Here is a 24849-nt window from a genome sequence, read left to right as displayed (position 1 = left end):
ATGATCTGAATTCCGGCAGTGGCAGTTCAAGAACCAGCAGTTTCGCAGGCAGAAGTGGAGAGGGCCAAGGTAAGAAAGACAGAAACAAGACAGAGGAGGAGGTCAGCAGGAGTGTGAGAACCCAGAAATGTCAAAATCTCAAAGAGGGCCGCAAGACACAAAAGGAGGGAAGAAAAGTGCACAAGAAACCGAGATGGAGGGCAGATTCATTAATTTATTCAACACACATACACCCACCAAGTGGAGGGCTGCAGAAATGCACAGAGTGCTAGTCTGAGAGTGCATCTGCAGAGTTTGAAGGTCAAGGATACTGGGAACTAAGGGGGAGTTGGCCTGGACCAGCTGCCATGTGGAAGATGATAAGCCTTCAAGCAGAGACAATTAGGTGCCTCTGGTAACATTGAGACCCCAGATAATGTTACAGCATAAATAAGAAATGTATTAGCTGGTTGATAATGTGACTTGCAACACCAGCCTTAGAAACCCCAGAAGCAAGTAAAAGTGGAAATTAATTTCCCTCTGGCAAGGAGGGCAGACAAAAATACATTTAGGAAATGTCAAAGATACCAGCAAGTTCAGGATGCTTGACGGAATATGTGACAATGGTTATCCAATGACCTGTCCTGGTTAGAAAGAGTAAACAGAAGAAAGGAAAATTGTGGCTGACAGGTGTAAATGGATGGTGATTATGAAATAAAGTAACATTTAGTAAGAATAAGACATGGCCAGTACTTCAGGTGTGAGATCATAGTCATAGGGAATTAGAGAGAGTCACACAGAATCAGAGAGAGTCATAGAAATTTAGAGACAATTAGTCATAGAGTAATAGAGAATTAGAGAAAGGTCATAACTGGTAGTCCTATGGTACTGTGATTCTAAGAGGTGACAGAGTCCAAGGATGACTTTGTTGCAAGTGACTGTAATTCAGTAAAAATGTAGACAACTGGGAAGGAGCTGGTTAGCATTTCAATAGGATACCAACATGGACGGTGACTCAATGAGGCAGAAGAGGCGTGGTGATCAGAAGACCCTGAATGCTTGGGTCTCTCAACTAATGGTGGTCTCAGCTATCTGCCTAATTAGGGTATAAACTGCACGACTGCCCTACTAGTAGGTGATATGGAGAATTAAAATAAAATAGAATTTGAAAGGAAAATACAAAGTCCTATACTTTGGTGATTCTAACATGGAAGGTAGAAAGGGATTTCACACTGGAAGGATACCATAGAAGATACCAGTTACTGAAGGACAGTAACAAAGAAACTAGGGACTCAAGTTCAGAATGAGAAGCCCTTTGCATATAATTCTAGAAGTGGTAAGAAGGGAGGCAGAAAGTGAAAGGGCTACGATTAAGAGGGTTTCTAAGACATGACTTTCGTAACGCTTTCAATTAAGTCATTAGGTTGGAAGGAATGTGGGAGGAAAAGATCAAGGCATGTTGAAATCTATTTCCATAAAAGGTTTCATAAGATAAACAAAATGTGTGAGATGAGAACTAGCCTAGGAAAAGCTTATCATTCTCTGGATAAAGTAATTAACACCCACTTTTAATTCAGTCTCCTGTATGTGAATGAATACGCACACTATGTCACCAATATAGATTCAGGGCTACAGGAAATACCTACCTCCTGAGAATTTTAGCAATCATGGTGCTTTCCTCATTTTGTCACCAGTATGTAGTTTGTTTTCTCTGTATACAGTCAACTATATCATGGTAAATATCGTTATCAAGCATCCAACAGCCAATGAGCCAAGACAATGGTGCAATGGAGTTTACTTTTCCAAAAAGTCACTCCAAAACTTTCAACTCTAAGATTTGACTGAGGAAGAATCTGAAGAAACCGTAAGAAGCAAGAACTGCCCCCCAAAGCAGCAATAAACTGAAGCCAATGGGCAGTCTGCATCCGGCACATGTTACAGGTGTGGGAAAGCAGCCATGGCACGGGACCCAAGGGATTAATCCCACGGAACAAAGCTTAATGCATTCCCCATGCTGAACCCCACTGATCTATTTCCTGGAAGAAAGGCCTAAAACATTTAACTTTCAAGTTCTGAAAACACAGAGAAATATTTTCAACCATGCACTTTCTTTCTTTCACGGTTCTTCTCATTCCATGAAATACATTGAGAGTTCAGCTTTCTTACACCTATATGAACTATATTTCTAAAAGTTTTCTTTGGCTGGTCTTGTGGCACAATTGGTTAGCCACCACCTGCGAGAACTGAATCCTTATGGGTTCTAGTCTGAGCTTCAACTGCTCCAGTTCTGACCCAGCTTCCTGTTAATGACCCCGAAAAGGCAGCAGATCGCACAAATGGGAGACTGCGATGAAGCTCTTGGCTTCAGCTGGCTCAGGCCTGGATATTCTCATCATTTGAGGAATGAACCAGCAGATGAAGATCCTTCTCTAATCTTTCTAAATTCACCTTTCAAACAAAATAAATATTAAAAAAAATGGCCAAGAGGCAGCACAAAGAATTTAACAAAGTTCTGAAAAAATATCCAATAGCTACAAAAAAGCCTAGTTTTATTAGCCAGCAAGATAGACCACTACGGTTCCTGAGTGTACACAGACTTTTGAATGTTCAAATGGGCCCCAGTTAACATTCTGGATGTTCCACTTCCCATCTAGTTCTTTGTTAATGGCCTCAAAAAATAGTGCATGATGGTACAAGGTATTGGGCCCCTGTATCCACATGAAAGACCCACAAAAACTCCTGGTTGCTGGCTTCAGACTGGCTTAGCTTGGCCAGTGCAGTCATTTGGGAAGTGAATCAGTGGATGAAAGGGCTCTCTCTCTCTCTCTCCCTTCTCTGTCTCTGTAATTCTGACTTTCAAGGAAAATAATAAATAAAATGGTTAAACTGAACTCTGTAACAGCCTGTCAATTATATTAAAATATTCTCGCTGGACCTCGAGATTTTTATTAGTAGTATTATTTTAATAACAGCAGACTTTTACAGGAATGGACAGATCTGTTCCAGTGAGCAACACACAGGTGCATTTGTAGAATTCAAAAAAGATATGCAAGATGTCTGGGCATCTAGCAGTGTACTCAAGGCCACCTTACCTTCCATCAGCATAGTCCGTATCTGCTCCACCCCACCAGACATCTGAGTCATCCTCCTCTGCATCAGCTGAATCCACATTGTCACTCTCCTCAGCCAGTGGGCAGCACACAAACTCCACGCCTCGGAACTTGTCAATGCCACAGGGCAGCAGCATGCCATAGTCATGCAGGTTAGTGCTCTTCTCACTACAAGTCTGTGGAGGTAAGAAGACAGTGAGTTCTATCGACTATCTTCATCCTGTGAAAACCTAAAATGACACAGTCAACCTGCAGATCCAATATATCAGCCACCAACTCCACAAGGAAACAAGCATTGCTTTTGGTGCAGGGTTTCTTTTGCGCATGCTACTTTGGACAAGGTTTTTCTCTATTTAGCTAGCGAGAGCATGACGTTGTACAACACAGGTTTCTGAAATCCACTGGAGTAGAAACAAATGGAGAAACAAGATGTAGAAGACACCTGCTTTTCAGAATAAATATCAAACAATCCATGTTCTCTAGCTTGATTTGTGTTCAGGAACCCAGGAAGGCTCATGGAAAGAAAATCACACTCCACTATGGGTAGAAGTTTTTCTTTCTTGAACCTGCATCATCCCATAAACTTGGCTTCAATTCACTTTCCAAGTAACTAAACTGGGGAGAAAGGGAATTAACCACTGTAGCCAGGATGAATCAGATTTCAACAGTCATTAATGATTTCTCCTTCAGCGCAGTTCTGCTCTCCTGGCATTTGCACAAATATTGATTAACATAAGGATCTGAAGGCATCCTCCTGGCAGCAAAGGAACGCTGAATGGTACACAACAAAAATATTACAAAATGTATTCTGATCTCATGGGAATTTCAATCGTTTTATTTCATAGCAACGCAAAGTTGTTTTTCTTCTGGAAACTCTTGAGAAAATGAAAAATTAGGTCATTAGATGGGTAGCTGAAGTTGGAAGTATTTGGGATGTACAGCAAGCTCCTCAATCCACAAAAGCAGATTTGAAGGTGGTGATGCCCCAAAGGGCACTTGAAGTGAACTGCCCTGTTTTGTATTGGTTGAGCTAAAACAGAGGGTATCAAACACTGAGTGTTACTGATTCACGCACTAGGAAAGTAAAGATGGTGTCATGAGCAAACGAATACAGACCTGGATGGTGCAACTTAGAAGTGGAATTCTAACTGTAGGTTTTGAGCTATCAGACAAGCTATCTTCCTATCCTATTACCCTATTAACTAATGGCTACTACACTAAATGGTCAAATTATAAAAATTTGATATCACAAAAGAGGACAACGAGTAAATAAAAATAATTTGAAAGAGAAGAAAATCTAAAAATTACAAGTAGTGTGATTTTTTTTTGAATTTATAAGACATACATAGAGGCAGGCATTCAATGAAGTAAGCACAAACCAGATCAGCCATAATCCATATCAAAGGGCTTGGTTTGAGTCCCAGCTCCTGCACCTGCAATCCAGCCTTAGCCTTCTGCTAATGCTTACCCTGCAAAGCAGCAGATAATGCTGCAAGTGCTCGAGTCTCTGCCACGTGAGTGAGTGAGTGCTAGGCTGCTGGCTTTGGCCTGCTCCAGCCCAGGCCATCTGAGGGGTGAACAAATAGATGGAAGCCCTCCCTGTGTTTTTCTCTCTCTTTCAAATAAAAAAGAAATACATTTTAAAACAACACACAATTTATTTAACTAAATGGGTCTCTATTTTTGACTCGTTCAAAACAATCCTTCTGTTGTGAGCGGGGAGTAAATGGGAATCCTTTGTACTTTCTGTCCAATGTCAGTGTAAACCTAACATTTCTTTAAAATACAGTCTTACTCAAAATAAGATTCTGGAGTTTTTGATGAACTTTTGAAACAGTTATTGTCTCCACCAGCTCTGTCACTGTTAGAAACTCATCGGGAACTCCGCCCTTGGTGAGAGGGCGGGCGCAGGGCCATCGTACCTCTTTGGCGACGGTGTGCCAGTGAAGGTGGGTCTCACAAACGTCCATCCTCTCCTGGTGTAAGAATTTGCACTTGTCAGGAACGAGAAGGGCATCGCTCACAAACTCACCAACTGGAAGAAAGGAAAATCACTTTGTGTCACTCCACCCGCATCACAGTGGTCTGACTTGATGACACTTAGCAAGCAAACGTGGCTGAGACCAACGTCAGAGATGTGGCTTTTCAATGCTAAGCATCTGATCAAAATTGCCGTTTCAGGATAGCTTCTGAAGCATCCCAGTTCCCTGACATATCAGCGTGTTCTCAACATGTTAGCAGTGAGGTCTTTCTTCAATTAATTTGACTTCTGGTTATGAAGTTAAATACTGCTTAGTTAGAGAATCAATTATGATTCAGTTACAATGAGGGGAAGAGGGTGCTAAAACACAAAAATTGACATTGCCTAGGTAATCACCTGGACAGAATCCACATAAACCACTGCTTTTTCTCTTGAATTAGCTACCTTTATTTCAATCAGCTTGTAAGCAACATAATTTTTAATTTTTATTTCCTAAGCAACACAAAAGCTATATAAGCCCATACATTTTGTATCTAATAGAATACACATATATGCAATCAAGTCAATTATGACAATTTTTGTCATGCTACAAAATATGCAGATTATGCAAATCAGCCATACATATCACTAATACTATGCAGAAAATATTATATGCATTCATCCATGAACTCATATTCTAATGATGGTTGTTTACTGTGGTAGTCTCAGTTTTTAACATCACTTTCACATACAGTAGGTCACAACTACTTATTGATAAATGAACTAATTAAATGTTACAAACAAAGATGAAAAGAAGTACTGCCTCAGGCCCCAAATCTGTTTAGGAGAATTGAGAAAGCCTCAAAAGCACAAATATTACTATAAATTAATTTGAATAAATGAGTAGAAACATATCATATACAAAAAATTGCAGGCCCAGCGTGATGGCCTAGTAGCTGAATCTTTGCCCCAATGGGCACTGGTTCGTATCCTGGCTGCTCCACTTCCCTTCCTGCTCCCTGCTGGTGACCTGGGAAGGCAGCAGAGTATGAGCCAATTCCTTAGGATCCCGACCTTCATGGGAGACCCAGAAGAAGCTCCTGGCTCCTGGTTTCGGACGTTTCAGATCCAACTGTTGTGGCCACTTGGGAATTGAACCAATGATGCAAGATCTTTCTGTCTCTCCTTCTCTCTGTATCTCTACCTTTCCGCTAAAAATTAAATATCTTTAAAAAAATTGCATATAAACCTCATGAGGTAAGCAAAATGTATCTCCCATTTACCATATACCCCAAAATGTCACATTCAATGGATGGATGGCTGGGTGGGTAGGTGAGCAAATGGATGATGCGTGCATGCATGGATGGAAAGTCTGCTGGCTGGGTGGATAGGCGGATGGATGGATTGATGGTTGGATGGAAGGACAGATGGATGCATAGATGGAAGGATGGTAAAAAGCCCCTTAAAATGAATGTGGTAAGACTACGAAAGTGGGAAACCACTCAAGCAGCCACCACAATTTGGGGGCAAGGCATGGAAAACAGATTTAAACCCACAACCACTGATAAGCAGGGAAAACAGGTTGTTTACACACCAGCAAACAGAAATGATTTTTTTTTCACAATATGCCATATGCCACTTTTTTTCCTAAAATGTAACATAAGGAGCATTAGAGGATCCTAACAATGGGAATCAATACATTTTCATTCCATTTATATTTGAAAAAAGTTTTTTTTTTTTTTTTTAAACTTACATGGGGCCTGGTGTTGTGGCATGGCAAGTAAAGCCACCACTTGCGATGCCAGCAATCCGTATAGGTGTAGTTCATGTCCCAGCTGCATCACTTTCAATCTAGCTCCCTGACTGTGTGCTTGGCAGAGAACAGAGTATACCCAAAGCTCTTTGGCACCCTCACTGATATGGGACACCTAGAAGCTCCAGGTTTCTGACTTCAGCCTGGCCCAGTCATAAACCACTGTGGCCATTCTGCAACTGTGTCTTTCAAATAAATAAATCTTATTCTAAGAAAATTCTTGTGTCTATCACAAACATATTAAGATGGCTCATGATACAGGATTACCTATTTTTAAAAAGTGACATGTAGACATAAACATAAGCCAATTATATGGCAACTCCCCTGTCATTCTTAAATATTTAGGATGATTGAAGATACATTATGGTGTGTGTCACAGGTAAAAGAAACTAAGACCCAGGCAACACAATGCCCCCAAAAGTTGCAGATGGGAAAAGGGCAATGAACCCCAAGCACCTACACCACATCAGTGGTTGAAGCTGCAGCACGAAAGAGCTAGTGACCTACCTGTTAGTACAGACCTCCCAGGTACATAATCCCTGCCAAGCAACTAGTATAGAACCCTTCTATCCTGGGAAGTTACAAACCAAGTTCTATAGATAAATGCAAATCAGGAAGAAATAACACCACAATGAAGCAACTATTGCTACATTTGTCCTTTAGATAGAATGATATAAAACAGAAACCAAACAGAACCCCAGAAGAACCAGAGCATGGAAAGGGAAATTCATCTCTGCCAAAACTCTCCCACCCTTCCCAGATGGATTGCTCAGGGTGTCTGAGGTCAGGCTCTGGTCCCTAGCTCCTAACAGCCAACCGGAAAGCTGTAGCACCCCATTACAGGGAGCCAGTGTGATGCCTGCCTAAAGACGCCTGGCTTAGAAGTTAGCTCTGGTCAGCTGTTTTTTATTTTGTTTTGTTTGCAAATGTAAAACAAAAACAAAAACAAAAACAAACAAACAAAAAACCCCGCTATGTGATGCCTTTCCATTCTACAAGCAATTATTGGAAGAATTAAACTCCTGACCAAAGGCTATTTGTATTAAATCAGTTGGTGACAGCATTATGAGACGTAAGACACCTTCAACCTTGGCCTACACCAGACAACATGGGGGAAAAACAAAGCCAAACACATCTCCTTTCACTTGCTTTAGTGTGCTCAGGAACAGTCACAATACAAAGTCAAAGTCAACTGGAAAATCTTTAGAAAAATGTAATGTTTGTAAAGGTACATGCACTGGAATAACTGCCCCCACTTAACAAAAGGAGACTATTTTTTTTTAACTTGGAAACCATTTATTATTATAAAAATCGTCCTAAGTTTCTATTATCACACATCACTAAGAAATGAGTTCTGACAGCAAGATTGAATTTTTAAAGAATTAACACTGGTTATTTCATAAACATTCAAGACTAATGAAAATAATGGAAAGTATCATTATACCGACACATTAAAATTTAGCAATCAAAGTCACTGTACCTACACATTAAAACATAATTTTAGATGGCTTTCAAAAAATGGCTAAAACACTAGAACATTATCCATCAAAAATGTAAGCAAATGTAAGAAAATGTACAACTGTACAAAAATCTGTTAAAAACATAAAAGAGGCAAAAAATTGTAATTTTTTTCACAAACTGCTTTAGCTTAGCATGGCTAATATTTCCTCATTTTAATGCTAATAAAAAATTTTCAAACTACATATGAGGACAAGAAATATACAGGGACTTTGTATTTCCTGTCTAATTTTGTTGTGAACTTGAGCTGGGACTATGCATACTTTCAGTTTTAAAGAAAACCTCAGTCTACTAGGTTTGATCTTTCGTGTCAAAAAGATTTCTAAGAATTCTGGTGAAGGAGACCAAAGACCAAGACAAAGTTTAAGGAAAAATTGAGCTGCTGTTTATACTGAATTTTAGGAAATATGCCACCATGTAGTTTTTCGTTGTTGTTGATTTTGCAGTATGTACTTTCAATGAACTTATAAAAAATCCTTTATATGCACAATTTTAATAAGTTTTGTGCTAACATAAGCTGATGTTTAATTTTATTTTCCACAAATTTTATGAAGAATCCTTATAAACTAGATGTGTTTATGGATAACAATACACTTGGTTTCTTATTTCAATAATTCCCATTTTGCATTGAAAACACTCACCTAGAGACACACACTTTCAAACTGAAACAGAGTTTTCAAAGTTAATGAGCAAAATCTGGATTTGGTTTCTTGGCAAGATGATCAAGGGTGTTGGCATCAAAAGGAACCCTGCAGGCCTCCATCCATGGGTTCTCTGGTGGTCTTGTAGAACTGTCTAGCTCAAACTACCTCATTGTGCAATGAGGAGAGAAAAAACAAGTCAAGAGCTTGCCCAGAGAGCCAACTGGCACTGGATTTGGGCTGCAAATCCAGGTCTCCGTTCTCTCCTTCCAACTGTGTTAACTCAACTCTGTGCATTCAAACTCTAGACAAAGTGACTTATTTGGCCAATTTCCTTGGCTTTTTATAAAAGCAGATTCACTTTTAGACTGTGAACTACTTCAGTGTTACCTACAATGTGGTAGAATTGACAACAAAACTAGAAAAATTAGCTAGCAAGTCATATAAAACAGTTGGGAATATATTCAGCTTCATTGAATAGAATGTGTGCTAAACAGCGGCTTAAGCACACCATGAGGATTAACTGTGTCACTGAAGAAGTGATATTGGGGTGAGGTTGCTGAAGATTCCCCGTAATACCACCTGAGACATCCTGTTTCTGTACTGCCATCCTTATCATGTTGGCTTGTGTTGCCATGCTTTGTGGGCACAAAATGGCCAACAAAATGTCATATTCTATGTCCAAATTCCAGCAGAAAGAAGGAACAGGCTGAGCACGGGCAGTTTCCTGCTTGCTCTTTTTCTAGTGCAGCTCTGCTGTGTTATCTGGGGAGACATCCCCTCAGACTCACACATCACGCATGCCTTCACTGTTGTCTGCCCATGCCGGGCTGTAAGGCAATTTGTGGAAGTTGTTTTCAGCTTAAACTCACCCCTGAATACAAAAGTCTAGAATGTGCCTGGAAATGGACAAGTAGGTATAGAACAGAGTCTTGTGCACGAAGAAATTGAAAGACAGGAACATGTCTCCTTTATGCTGCTTTTCCAAAGAAATTCCAGGAAGAAGACAGAATTAGGAATACAGATTTTTCCAGGCACAGAGACCTCAGATTTTAAAATGTTCTCTTAAAAAGTTTCTATGAGATAATGTATATTAGAGTTGGCCAGAATTAGGAGGAGGAATCAGCCCAAAATTTTTTCAATGTTTAGATTTCTGCCCTGGGTCTGTCCTCCCTTCCTTCTCTCCTAAGAGTTACTGAAGGGGGCAGGTACATGGTACCAAGTTGGGATGCCAGCCTGCCAAAGCACAGCTCTTTTCCTGATGCCGGTTTCCTGCCAGAGCATACCCTACAGAACAGCAGGTTAGGTATCAACTAGTTGGGTCCCAACCACCCGTGTGGGCGAGCAGGTGAAGTTCCCAGTTCCTTGCTTAGGCCTGGCTGCCACAGAGCCCACAGGGATATCTGCGCAGTGGAAGTGCCACCGGCCTGCCATGCTGTCTCTAGAGTAAGCCTAGAAACATTTTTTTAAAAAAAGAATTGAAGATGACTGAGAAATGGCAAAATCTCAGCTTCCTCATGCCCTGGGTCTAGATCTGGCTGTGAGCATGCTGTGTGGATGGCTTCAGTAACTCTAAACTTTGTGCCTGTCACTACCCTAAATAATTCAAGCACAGCCTTCCCCATTGCCCTCAGAACTCTATGTGAGACAGTTACACGATCTCATTTCAATTTAAGAGTAGAAGGTAAGACTGAGAGGATACATGACCAGGTAAGGTTATACTCACAGTAAGCACATTGTAGGCCTGAATTATATGAGTGAATTATCTACGCAATACTCAACTCAGTGTTCCGAACAAAAATGCAGTAAGTTATAATTATCATTTTTACCCATTCATCAGCCATTGTTGTTTCTCAAATTCATAGTAATCTTAGTAATAAGAACCATAACAACTACTTTTCTTTATTTCCTGAGGACCTACAGAGAAGGATGGATTTTATTTGCATCACATTATCACTACCCAGCTGCAGCCGAGGAACTTTACGATGTCAGGATTACGTAACGGTGGTCAACAGGGTGGAACACTGCAAAATTGATGAGCCAGAAATTAATCCATTCAACTTTTGTATTGAGTGTTGGTCCTGGCTGCACTGTTGATTTGAGTGAGGGGTTGACAAATCAACGTTGAAATGTGGAGCTGCCGTTAAGCACTGTTACCACTCCATCCAGTATTTAGAGTCACATGGAAGACTAGCGTGGTTTTCTCAGCAGTGTTCTTAACCTAGAGGTCACGAGAGACAACGGACATAATCGAGATGGCCCAGATCATGAGAGCAGTAGGAAGATTTTGAAGGTCATGTGAAGGTCAGACCTAAAGGATCAAAGAGAGAATCATGCTGGATCTAGCTTGATCCTACCCCAGTAAGCTGTTAGATCATTTGTGCATTCTGCAGGTGAAGTAAAATTAGACAGGACTTTCCTAAAATTTTCCCCACGGGTGTACATGCATGTAGAACATACCAGATTTATATGTTTATTAAGCTACACTTCTACTCTATTCATACCAGCATGACAACTACAGAATAAAATGTATATTCACACATTTTCTAACCATGTAAGAGTCTTAGTCTACTAATACTTTTTCTTAGAGCTGTTCTTTTTAAAATATTGATATTCTGTAACTGTCACATGAACAAAGAGACTAGGATAATTTTTCTAGCAGGATCAAGAAATGGGAAGAAGATCGCCAGATGTGGCCGAGACGCGTCTCAACCAACGTTCCAGGCGATTTCACTTTTAAGTGAGTTTAATACAGAGTGAGCAGTTTCAGGGTCACAGAGAGGACACAGGAATGACATATCTCTTTAAAGAACAAATGCTGCCATCAACTCTCGTTTCCCTGTCACTGTTACCACTGAACAAGTGACAGAGGGATTATTCAGATAAAGAACTACTTGTTGGACAGGAGAAATAAAGCAAATCAAGACGATCTGAAAGTGCAAGTGAAAATGAAAAGTATAACTTAGATCCTTTCTCAGATTTACTCAGGTAATGGACTCCAGGCGCAGAGGCCTACCGTGAACATTCATAGATAGATAGGAACAAAATAGTCAGTTGTTACCAATCTTGTGCCTTTCATATGGGGCAGGTTAACAATTTTAACAGCATTGTGCACACCAACTAAAATCAAATAATTAAGAAGACAGGTGATGAGAGCCAGAGAGAAACCTCTGTCGGTGTAAGAATTTATGAAGAATCCATGGAAGACAGTAGGATGATCCGTGGAATGATGGATTATAATTGGAGACATCAGGATGGTTTTCAACACACTTCCAATAAGAGGAACCAGGGTTCCTTGGAGATTCTGATGACAACACAGTAGAAAACAGGTAAGATGAACCTAGATCAGCTTGCGAGAAAAGCAGTAGGTCAGAAATGCACAAAGGTCAGCTTAAAAAAGTGGTTCCCAAAGACTACTGTTGGAACAATTGGAGCAACAATACAGATTATAGTAGTCTTGGATTATAACTCAGAGCATAAAATAGAAGCCCATCAGTCCAAATGACTGAATATGTAAACACATGTGACATAAGAGACAACCCTGGGCAGAAGAACTTCAAATAAAGCACACAGCTTCTGCCCTCACAAAGCAGAGGCCAACCTTCCGCTCCACTGTGTGCTGGGCGTGCCGCTTCCTTTCAAACAGTGCAGTTTGCAAAGCAGAATAGATTATCGAGTGTGCACAGCTTGAGCCAGATGACCAAGTTCAACATCAGGGGTGCTATGCCGAGCTGCTGACAGATATCCTTGATGTGAGAGGACAAATGGCTTCTCCACTTCTGTAACCTCCCTTCTAAAATATATATATATATATCATATAACGCATATTACATATACATATATATATGTATATATACATCCCAAAGCACAAGAAATTTTCAGTAGAGGCAACCTACAAAACATCTAGCCAAAGTTCCATAAATCTGTCATTAAAATCAAGGAATGTTTGAGGATTTGTCCTGGCCAAGAAGTAGCTATGTTTATGACAACTAAACATAACATGCTTTCCTGAATGGAATCATGCAAGAGAAAAAGGACACTAGATAAAAACTATGGAAATCGGGCCCGGCGGCGTGGCCTAGCGGCTAAAGTCCTCACCTTGAAAGCCCCGGGATCTCTGTCTCTCCTCCTCTGTGTATATCTGGCTGTAATAAAATGAATAAATCTTTTAAAAAAAAGATTTTATTATTATTGCAAAGCTGGATATACACAGAGGAGGAGAGACAGAGAAGAAGATCTTCCATCCAATGTTTCACTCCCCAAGTGACCCGCAACGGGCCGGTACGCGCCAATCCGATGCCGGGACCAGGAACCTCTTCCAGGTCTCCCACGCGGGTGCAGGGTCCCAAAGCTTTGGGCCGTCCTCTCCTGCTTTCCCAGCCCACAAGCAGGGAGCTGGATGGGAAGTGGAGCTGCCGGGATTAGAACCGGCGCCCATATGGGATCCCGGGGCTTTCAAGGCAAGGACTTTAGCCGCTAGGCCACGCTGCCGGGCCCAATAATAACATCTTAAAAAAAAAAAAGAACTATGGAAATCTATGTAAAGTATGCATGTGAAGTAATAATCATGGCTCATCAAGTTGATGTGTTAATTTTTTTAAGGATTTATTTATTTTTATTGCAAAGTCAGATATACAGAGAGGAGGAGAGACAGACAGGAAGATCTTCCATCTGTTGATTTACTCCCCAAGAGGCCGCAAAGACTGAAGCTGAGCCAATCCAAAGCCAGACGTCTGGAGCTTCTTCTGGTTCTCCCATGTGGGTACAGGGTCCCAACGCTTTGGGCCATTCTCAACTGCTTTCCCAGGTTGCGAGCAGGGAGCTGGATGGGAAGTGGAGCTACCGGGATTAGAACTGGCACCCATATGGGATCCTGGTGCATTCAAGGCGAGGACTTTAGCCACTAGGCTACCATGTCAAGCCCTGATGTATTAATTTTAACACAATACACCAGTTGCTGAGATGTTTTCAATAGAGAAAACAAATGGTAAGTTCATGGGAACTCTGCACTATCCTCTCTATTAAATCTAAGTTATTCTAAATAACAACAAAGGGGCAGTGCTGTGGGGTAGCAGGTAGACACCACCTGCAATGCTAACATCAACAGTATGTTTCTCAGCTGTCCTGCTTCCAGTCCAGCTCCCTGGGAAAAGCAGCAGTAAGTGGTTTAAGCGGTTGGGCCTCTGTCACTCATATGGGTGACCCAGCAGAAGCTCCTGGCTCCTGGCTGGGCCACTGTGACCGCCTGGGGTGTAAGCCTGCAGATAGAAGACCTCTCTTTCTGTGTCTTCCTCTCTCTGTAACTCTCGCAACAAATAAAGCTTAAATAAATTTATTGTACAAAGATAAACTTAATTTGTTGATGTCTGTGCTGAGGGATGGGTCTGAAGAAACCTCCCCGGGGGAGGGGGGTCCAGATCAGGTGGCACCTCCACCACACTTGGCTGTTCAGATGAGGGCTTCTCATGTTTGCAGGTGCATAAGAATCACCTGGGGATCTTGTTAAACTGCATCCTCTGATTGGACAAGTCTAGGGTGGGACTGCTACTGTTTTTCTAATAAGCTCCCAAGTGATGCGATTCACCTGCTCTTTCAGCTAGCGAAGTCTATTTAAGATCAATCATACCTGATCTCATTAAGACTTTCAGAAGTTACAGGCTATTGTATTTGTAGAATGACTTTTCCCTTTTTAAAAATATGTATTTATTTTTGATGGCATATTAGATTAGATTTATAGAGAGAAAAATAGAAAGATCCTCCATCCACCAATTCACTCTCCCAATGGCAGCAACAGCCACAGAGAAGCCAATACAAAGCCAAGGTTCAAGAACCTGCACTGCGTCTCCCACACAGGTGTAGGATTCCAAGGCTTTGGGCCATACTCCACCATTTTTCCAGGCTACAAGAAGGGAAGTGGAGCAGCTGGGACACAAACCAGTGCCTGTGAGATAAAGATTTAGTCATTGAACCATTTAGCCAGATCCTCCTTTTCTTTGTGATTGAGGTAAAATACACATATCATGAAATGTATCCTCTGAACCATATCTAATTTTACAGCTTCAGTAGTGTTAAGTACATTCATTGTGCAACCATCACCCCCAATCGTCTGCAAAACAAAATCTCTGCCCGTAAAACACGACCTCAGCAATTCCCTTTTCCCCAGCCTCTGGCACCTACCATTCTATTTCTTTTTAACATTTGCCTACTTCAGGTAACACACATTGGTGGCCTCATGCAGTATCCATCCTTTCGTAGCTGGATCAGTTTGTTTTTTTAAAAAAGAATTAACATCTTACACACCTTCTTTCCATCCCCAGGCCCGCGTCCTGTCCCACAGAAGCATCATCTTGTTACCACCTTTAGGAATAAACACATTTTGACATATCTCTAGGGGCCGACTTGCTCCCCTTTGGCCACTGCTCTATTACATAAGATATGAAATGTGGTAAAAAAGAGTTCTGTATATTGGGACAAAACAGAGTGATTTAGGCAGATATAAACACAGTGGTCTATACAGTTAAAGGTAATGTTATAATGTCTCCTGGTCAGTGATGTTCAAACAGGATGAAGGGTCAGAGCAAGAATTAAGATCTAACATAATTTGCTTTAATTATGAGATATTATACCTCTACTAAATTGAGTGTTATTACACATTACTCTGGAAGGTTTAATCGAACTAAGTTTGGCTTAAATCTTCTCTACATTTGAGAGAAAGTTTAGCCCAAAGCATTCTTCTTACATGATGAATGGTGCCCTAGCTTGACAGGTAAGCAAACTGCAATCTGATCTAAGAGTGTATATTTGTAACTAAGCAACTGAATCACAGCCAATCACAACTCTGTTAATCGCAGGCTGACAGTTATTAGATCATGCTCAAATACATGGCACGTGCTTCACGGCACCATGTTTTATAAGGCAAAGGCCACTGCAGACAGATTTTTTTCTATCATTTCCTTTGATCCAACTGTAATTGTACCCAGTGCAAATTGGGGCATTCTGATCCAGCTTCGTTCTGGAAAGACATGGAATAATGCTGGTTCTTAGAAACCCTTTTCATGTTGATCTTTGTTAAATGTAAGTGTTATCAGTTTTTAACAGCGCCTTGTTTCATGTAACATATAAAAGAGCCAAGATACAATCTTGCACCAAGAGCTTAGAGTGTTACTTTCCAATAGAAACATAACACAAGCCACATATATGAACTTAACCACATTTTGAAACACAAATCAGGAAAATTAACTTTTAGCCATGTAATTTATTTAACTTAGTGCATACATTCTAAATTTTATCATTTCAACCTGCAATAAATGCAAAATTCTTAGTACTAAAACAACTTACACAATTCTTTTGTCAAACTAACACATGGATCACCAGTGTGTATCTCTGCTTACAACAATGTGGACTGGTTCCATGGGCAATGAGCATAACAGACTTAGGGTCAGATACTAGAAATTAGAGAATATTTTTAGAGGAATGATGAGTTCAATACGGACACAATGAAGATATGGGAGAGAGTTGGACTATATTGAGACTGCATAGACATTTTATTCTAAATGCTAACATAATATTTTATATTTTATTCATTGAAAAGTATACAACTGATATATATTATCACATTAACCCTATTAACCAGCAGATTGCCCTTCCTTTCTCTTTTCCTTTTTTTTTTTTGCAGTTCCCCAATTAATTTGTATTTGTAGGCATGTGATTGATTTACATGCTAAAAGTGAAATAAGGTTTCGTCTCTCTCTAAACCTACTTAAACATACTCAGTTTTATCTCGTAAATTCTGAGAGATGAGCTGAAAGGTAGATACAGTAGGGACAGCCCTCTGAATTCTGTTTTGTTTCCTGAAAATACATATATCCTCCAGCCTGCTGCGGTGGCCTGTTGGGCTATATCCTCGCTTTGCATGTGCTGGGATCCCAAATGGGTGCCAGGTCACATCCTGGCTGTTCTACTTCCTATTCAGCTCCATGCTTGTGGCCTAAGAGGGCAGTGGAGTATGGCCCAAGACCTTGGGACCCTGCATTTGCAGAGGAGACCTGAAGGAAGCTCCTGGCTCCTGGCTCCTGGCTTCACATCAGCTCAGCTCTGGCCAATGTGGCCATTTGGGGAGTGAACCAGCAGATGGACAATCTATCTCTCTGCATCTCCTTCTCCCTATAAATTTGCCTTCCCAACAGAAGTAAATCTAAAACAAAACAAAACAAAACAAAACAAAACAAAACAAAACAAAACACACAACACCCACCCCCACCTATTTCCTCACTGGTTGTTTTCTCGTAATGCCCTCGTTTCATTCTGCCTCACTTAAAAAATTAAAGGACTGATAGATTATACATATGCAATTAGTTAAAGTTTTATGTGGGGCTCTTTAGAAGCCACAGAATTGCTAACAAATACTAAGCAGGATGATGTACAGTGAGGCAAGTGAACCACCAGTCATTAACAAAACCTTAAATTACAGGGCGATGTGAAAATGCATGGCATCTTTTTCCATACACCATGCCCAGGAACACATGTGAGTCAAGTTATAATGGAGAGAGAGTCATGTCCACAGATCAACTTTTCACCCAAGATGTGGACTGTCACTCCTAACTAGTTCCTTCTAATTTGTATCATCACACCTTGCTCCAATATTCTGCAATCTACAACTCTTCCCTTCAAGGTCAAACATGACAAAGGGATTCGTCTCTTCTCTGGCATCATATGCCCTAGCTGCTTTACCAAACCACTTTGTTCCTTAAATTTAATCTTTTCTAGCTTCCTCAGTCCAGATGGCATCTGTTCTCGGGTTTTCTATCTCAAGCTCGTCATTCGTCCGGCTCACTGACTCTTCTTCCAATAATTCTAATTCTAAAGCAAGACTGTCCTCGACTCTGCTCTTACAACTTTCTTAAATCTATCATCCACATTTAAGGACTCAACAACGTCCTCCACTTTTTCCATTGTAACTTGCACTTGAAGTTCTAGATAGCTGATTGATGTTTCCATTTTGGAAGTTATACTTTTATCAAGTTTATTGTTACAGATGTAAGCAACATTGATCAAGTTTGTTGATTACCAATGTACCCAACAGTGGGAACTGTAGAACCCCAAATTAACATTTCATTGCTGAGTTAAAATCCCGTGAGGAGAAAGAAAGAAAAAGAAAGATGTCACTGTATTTAACAAAAGATCTAATCGGGAACAAATGAGAATACAGCACTCGAATTGTTGCAGCCCTTTCACTAGGAATTTCAACAGTGCTATGTGCTTCTAAAGCTCCAGTGAGACACTGTAAAGGGATGAAAATGCTGTCACTATATCAATAACAATAAGCAGAGATGAGGAACAGCTATCTACTACCATTAAAAATGCAGTCCGCACACAAGATTTATGGAGCTCAGTACAAATCACTTTTGGAAGTTAATCACACACCTTTGAGTTATGTTTAAAAATCATATTACCTTCTCCATAGGGGTACAATCCCAAACAAATTAGCATCTTTCTCTTACCACCCTGCTTGCGGACGTACAAATCACCCCTTAGATTTGTAAACAAGACTGTTTCATTATTGTAAATCAATTTGCCAAGGCTTATCATTCCTCAGAGAGCTGAGATAATTAGATTCCCAGACTTCTAAGCAAGAGGGCATGTGTAGGATGATAACTACATTAAGGGCTCCAAAAGGAAAATCCCAAGCTACTCTTTAGCAGGAAATTTGCGTTAAAGAATTCTGATCCACTTCTGTAATACAATGGTGTATGATAGTCAATGAGTTATCTGTCTATAGCTGCTGCTATCACAAATACACCAAAAAGGTCTGTGATCATGGAACTAGATAATGGAAAAAGCTAATCATTAATCTACTACAAAGAAATAGTGGATACCAATAGTAAAGAGAATCCTGTAAACTATTTATAAATAACCACAAAACAGAATAAAATAAAGCAAAATCACTTAGAAAAATACAAGGTTAAAGAATATATCGATAATTTGAGACTCTTGATTAAAGCTTTTCCCAATAAGGTGAACATAAAAACCATCTCCAAACTGACAGAAATCCCATGCCGCAGAGCAGAATGAAGGCAAGGCTATTCTCCAACCTTAGTAATTTCTTTCATCACTACAACCTCAGTCAGAGATGTAAATGGAGATTTCTGCTCCCTTTGCTACTTTTCTGCTTCACTGAATTTGATAATGAAAACGTCTGTGCCTTTCACTCAAAGCGCAAGTGTCATTCAAATTTTGCACACCAGGCAGAGAGTGAATGCATTTGTTCAGATACAAAATCATTTACATGTGCGCCATTACCAGCTGCAGCACATTTATGGATGCACAAGTCCATATTCTATTAAGCAATAAAGCAAGCCATCCAATGAAGGTGCATTCAGGCTTCAAACACCTTCAAACTAAAGTCTCCGGTATGCACGCTCAGGCCTGCTTTCCCTTGCCAGCCCCGCTCAACCAGAAAACCGTGGAGCAGTGCCAAAGCCCACTCCATTACCCCAAAGCCTTCCAGGTCAACAATCCAAAGGCACATGAAAACTCCAGCTTCAGTTTACCTCTCCAGGGAGCAAATATTTTGAAGAGCAAGCATTCCAAGCAAGCAGAAACTCAGCTTAAACTCAACTCAAGCTGTTTTTCAAAGCAATGCCTGGCCACACATAGAAGAGACATAAAAAGGGTTTCACGAAGACATTTTATATTCAACATTCAGAGATGAGGAAATGGTGAGGAAGGCTTGTCATTACAGAGAGTATTCTCCAATCCAAACAATGTATATTTTTTTCAATAAAATCTAGAATGATGACTAAAATACACATTAAACGCACCACAGTTAGGATCTGAGTTGCTTTAACTTGGATAGTGTTTTTGAGAAAATATTGAGGAAAGACTTTAACTTTTGCTAAGACTATCTGGATACCCAAATTGTCTCCGAAGGAGTAAATGATTTACATTTGGGGGTCAAAGGCAGATTTTCTAACAATGTCACACCAACAGCCCCAGGAGCTCCATGATCAAAGCTGAAGGTGACCCACTTAATGATTAAATGAATTGTATACTCAAGGTCGCCCACAAAGAAGGAAAAGGAAGCATGAGCCCATCCCCTCTTTTGGCTTGAATCTTTCAGTCACATGTAATGTTACATATTCATTTCACTTGTTTCCTATGTTCAAGCTGTCTGGGTAACTCAAAGCCTTCTTTTTTTTTTTTTTTTTTTTTTTGCAAGAAATAGGCCTTTTTTCTTTCTCTCTCTTTTTTTTTTTAAATAATCTTACATAGTTGATTAGGGTACAAAGGGCCAAGGGCTACAGGAAAGTGGGTAAGACCATTGTTTCCGAACTAATATCATCATTTTTTTTTTTACCCTGTATCTCAGATCAGGGGAGAAACAAAGGGAGAAGCCCCACCCAGCCTCCCATCCATCCCAGGTCCCCGATGTGGAGTGTGCTCCAGGGTCCTACTCAAGCAGTTTTGATAGTTCAACAGACCTGAATTGCTGCCAACCCTGCTGTTCCAAGCACAATTAAATCTATTCAGAATCCAGAATCCACTGGCTGACATAGTCTATTGATGGTTGGGATTCTGAGATCAGCAGTTCAGTTGGAGGGACATGCAAAGAAACTTCGTCTGAGGTGATCCCAGACCTGATTCTTGTGTGTGCTTGCCAGTACAGGGTCCGTCAATCTGTAGCCCCAATTAGCTTTTGCACATTCTGGTCATTTCAATTGCTGGGTCAGTTTTGTTTCCAGCCCTGTCTTCCACGCGAACCAATGGGTGTTGCAGTTCAGTCTGATCCTGCCCACTTCATACTGGGCCCTCATGCAAACCACTGGGAGCTGCAGCCTAGTTAAGGTGACTCCCCATAACCCCCACCAGGCCTGCCCCCTACCCTGGTTCCCATGCTTGCCACTATGTACTGCAGACTTGTTCAGTCTCTCCCACATCCCATTTAGCTCTCATACATGTCAATGGGCACTGAAGCATAGCGCAACCCAACCAGCCCTACTATCCAGCCCACACACCTACTGGCAGGTGCCTTTCTGTTGAGCCACCCCTGCCCCAGTCCTGGTTTTCATGCTTTCCAGTGGGAGAGGTAACCCAAAAGGGAAGTGCCCACTATTTCCCTGCTAGGCCACTCCCACTCCCGGAACATGCACTCTCCAGGTGGTTCTGGAGTTTAACTTGACAGATTAAGCTCCCAGTCCCAGCTTCTGCCAGCTGATGCTGCAGCAAAGCCCAACCAACCCTCACCCACTCTGATTTATGCTTGCACTAGTAGGAGCAGTCAGCCCAGCCTGACTTTTCCCTGATCTAGCTCACATGAGGCCCACAGGTGTTGTAACCTTGCCTGGTCTGGTCTGCTCCCATCCCAACTCATGCTTTCCAGTGGGAGTGGTTGTCCAGCAAGGAAGCCCACATTTCCCCTGCAGGCTCTTGTACCCTCCCTCCATGGTTCTCATGTGTGCTGTTTGGGCTTTGTGGCCACATCTGATACGGCTCATCCCACCTTGGCATTCCATAATGTGCACTGGTTTGTGTCAGGACCAAAACCGGCCCGATCCACACTCAATTCTGGTGCTTGGATTCACCAGCAGGTGATATGAACTGGTTAAGCCTGGTCTATCCCCAACCTATGCCAAATGTATGCCTGTGGGTATCTCTCTCTGGCCTGGTCTGGGTTGCTCCCTATCACGGTTCTTGCGCTCACCTGCATGGACTGTGTGCCGACAGAGAAATTTCCCAAGCTCCTCCATCAGAACCTCTCCCTATGCCAGATTTTGCACATACTGGTGGATCCATGGACCAACCCTCCTTGCTTGCCTTCAATTCATTCCAGTTCTTACTGTTGGATGTTTCAGCCCAGCCAAGGTTCATTCATACCCAGACACTGAACATACATGGCTCAGTAAGGACAGAGACCTAGCATAGTCGGTCCTATAGCTTCCCAACTGAGCCTATTCCCAGCCCTAGATTATGTACGTGCCAGTGGTTGCTCTGACCCAGTTGGCTCAGCTCCTCATCTGTCTTAGCCTTTGTCTTCGATGCAGTGGCCTAGTATCCCTGGCTCATGCAGATCAGTTGGTGTAAGAGCCTAGTTTGGCGTGACCTGTGCTCCATCCTGATTTCTGTTCTTCCTTGTGAGTTGAGGTTTGCTTGGCCCTGCCTGGTCCACCCCTTTCCAGTTGCAGCTTTGCCCACACCACATTCTATTTTAGGATGCACATTCGGGTGCTGCTGCCTAGACCTGTCCAGACTGTTGTTGGTTCCTTTACCCGTAAGTGATGGCAGGTTCCATGGTCACACCTAGCTCAGTCCTTTACCACCCCAGCTCATGAGCTAACTAGTGGGACTTGTATTCCCACAGGGTTCGGTCCACACTTCCTCCACAGAATCTACCCCAAGACATGGTTCTCTCATGTGCTGGTTATTGTCTTGACCCTGCCAAGTGTGACTTGTCCCCCATTCTACCACCCAGTCAGTACTGGTACCTAGCCCTGGCAAAGAGGACCCATCCATAGCTTTCATGTGGACTGGTGTGTGGCATTCAGTGGAACTCTATGCTAACAGCCCATTTCAGGATTCCCATGTGGGCTGGTGAATCAGTCTGGCCCAAATAGATCTTATGGACTCTCTCCTCCAAACCACCAGGTCTTGGTCCCCACGCTTGCCAGAAAGTCTGTGTCCACGTTGCTGGGAATAACCCAGAATTCATCCCTCACCTACACTCACACTGGCCTTATCCATGGATGTCCCTAGGCAGCAATCACATATCCTAAAACCCCAGAGCTTGCCACTGGGTGACCAGCAGGCAGAGCCTGGAGTCACTTGGCGTGCTAGCCACCCAAGCCTAGGAGTCAGTCATGGCCTGTTGACAGTAATTTTGGCCTGAGTCCCCAGCATTGGGTCCAGACTGGCTGGGGCACCCCCCCACAGCCACCACACTGCAGGGGGCTCCTTTTGGCCCAACCCCATAGCCTAGCACTAAAAGCCTTCTTTTTTTAACTTCCTAAAGGAAGAGAGCTGGCTTTTTATGTGCTTTTTGATAATGTTTATTTTAAAAAAAGATTTATTTTCTTTACTTGAAAGTCATTCTTAGAGAGAGAGAGAAAGGAAAGATCTTTCCATCCACTGCCACAATGGTCAGAACTGGGCACAACAAAGCTGGGAGCCAGGAGCTTCTCTTGGGATTCCAATGTGGGTGAGGGATACCAAGGACATGGGCTGTCCTCTGCTGCTTTCCCAGGCCAGCTGCAGGGATCTGGATCAGACTTGGAACAACTGGGACTAGGTAGAGGATTAGCCTGTGACATCATAGTGCCAACCCTGGAAAATGTGTATTTTTAAGGAATTCTCTTTGGGGGAAAAAGGAATTGATAGACTGAAAGTTATTGTTTTACCAAGCAAGTATAAAATGCTTTTTTGATAGCAATTCTCATTTGCAAATGCACATTCATCTACGACAGCAATAAATGACAGGTATGTTATTCTAGATTTTAAACACTTGATAACATCCTATCACCATTCTTTACACACAAAAGTAGCTATTTATTTGGAATTCCTACTTTAGAACACTTTTCAGTGCTTTTGTTCTCCAATTATTTAATTCTCCCTTCTTTCCAGTTACATATTGTGGTGGAACTGGAAGATCTTCACACCATGTGAGATGGCTAAAGGTCACATTTAATAGTATTATGCAAGAAAGTTTATACTTATGTCAAAGTACCCAAAAATAAAGTTTATATTTAAGTCTAAGTATCTAGATGTCATCTAAAACAAGAAATTAATAAACTTGACAATTTCATTCTGGTAATACCGACTGGCTATCATTAACTGACACACACAACACAAAAAAGCAACAATAACCAAAGCACTTGATTCTGGTGACAAACCAGTACAAGGTCTATTTCCACATTAATAGCAGAGTTCCTGAATCAAATTCATTCAAATTCAATTCTTATGCATGAAATCAAGCGTGGAGATTTTAAAAACAGTAACCAACTCCAGGGCACAACGTGGTAGTCTAGTGGCTAAAGTCCTCGCCTTGAAAATCCCGGGATCCCATATGGATGCCAGTTCTAATCCTGGCGGCACTGCTTCCCATCCAGCTCCCTGCTTGCAACCTGGGAAAGCAGTCAAGGGCAGCCTAAAGCCTTGGGACCCTGCACCCACGTGGACGATCCTGAAGAGGTTCCTGGCTTCAGACTGGCACAGCTCCGGCTGTTGCAGCCACTTGGAGAGTAAATCAGCAAATGGAAGATCTTCCTCTCTGTGTCTCCTCCTTTCTGTACATCTGACTTTACAATAAAAATTAGTAAATCTGTTTTAAAAACTTCATCTTTTGCCTAAAACAGGATTTTTTTTACACCCCTGTAAAATAATAAGCCCACAGAGACAAGTGGAATAATAGGTGTATCCTATGCTCACATTCTCATATTAAAAAGTCCAACTTTAATATTTATTGACAAGGCACTGGCATACAACTTACATGATATTTAAGTGAGCTAAGTGCCAATATTCTAGCAATGATGTCTTGAGGGTGGTACATCTGCAGAATGTGACCCAATAGTGTGGGCCTGCTCCAAATGTGATGATTCTGGAATCACCACTAACTCTGGCTTTTGGGATGCAACTTTGCTGATGCTATGTCCTAGCATGTAGTCATTAAGAGAACATCAACAGCTAAGAGGACATCTCTAATACGCCAGTAATTAGAAATCTCTCAAGTGGACTGCAAAAAAGGTGAGGTCAAAGACAAGGGAGGAAGGCAGAAAACAAGGCAGAAGCAACAGCACAGCCCCAGTGCGGGAGAAACAATCTGCAGGGTTGGGTTCCACC

General features: G+C 41.6%; 1 protein-coding gene across 6 annotated transcripts in view; it reads right to left on the bottom strand.

Annotated features, from left to right (window-relative positions):
* The window catches only part of APP (amyloid beta precursor protein), a 235436-nt gene that overhangs the window by 126516 nt on the left and 84071 nt on the right, over window positions 1-24849 (bottom strand). For all 6 annotated transcript variants that reach the window (XM_004588599.4, XM_004588600.4, XM_004588594.4 and 3 more), the window contains exons 4-5: window positions 5012-5124; window positions 3072-3265 (exon numbers count right to left, since the gene is read on the bottom strand). In XM_004588599.4, the coding sequence (XP_004588656.1) occupies window positions 3072-3265; window positions 5012-5124 (307 nt within the window). The remainder of the gene's footprint in view (window positions 1-3071; window positions 3266-5011; window positions 5125-24849) is intronic.

The sequence above is a fragment of the Ochotona princeps genome, chromosome 3 (genome assembly GCF_030435755.1).
Source record: "Ochotona princeps isolate mOchPri1 chromosome 3, mOchPri1.hap1, whole genome shotgun sequence".
Taxonomy (NCBI): domain Eukaryota; kingdom Metazoa; phylum Chordata; class Mammalia; order Lagomorpha; family Ochotonidae; genus Ochotona; species Ochotona princeps.
This window is presented reverse-complemented; position numbering and strand designations above follow the sequence as displayed.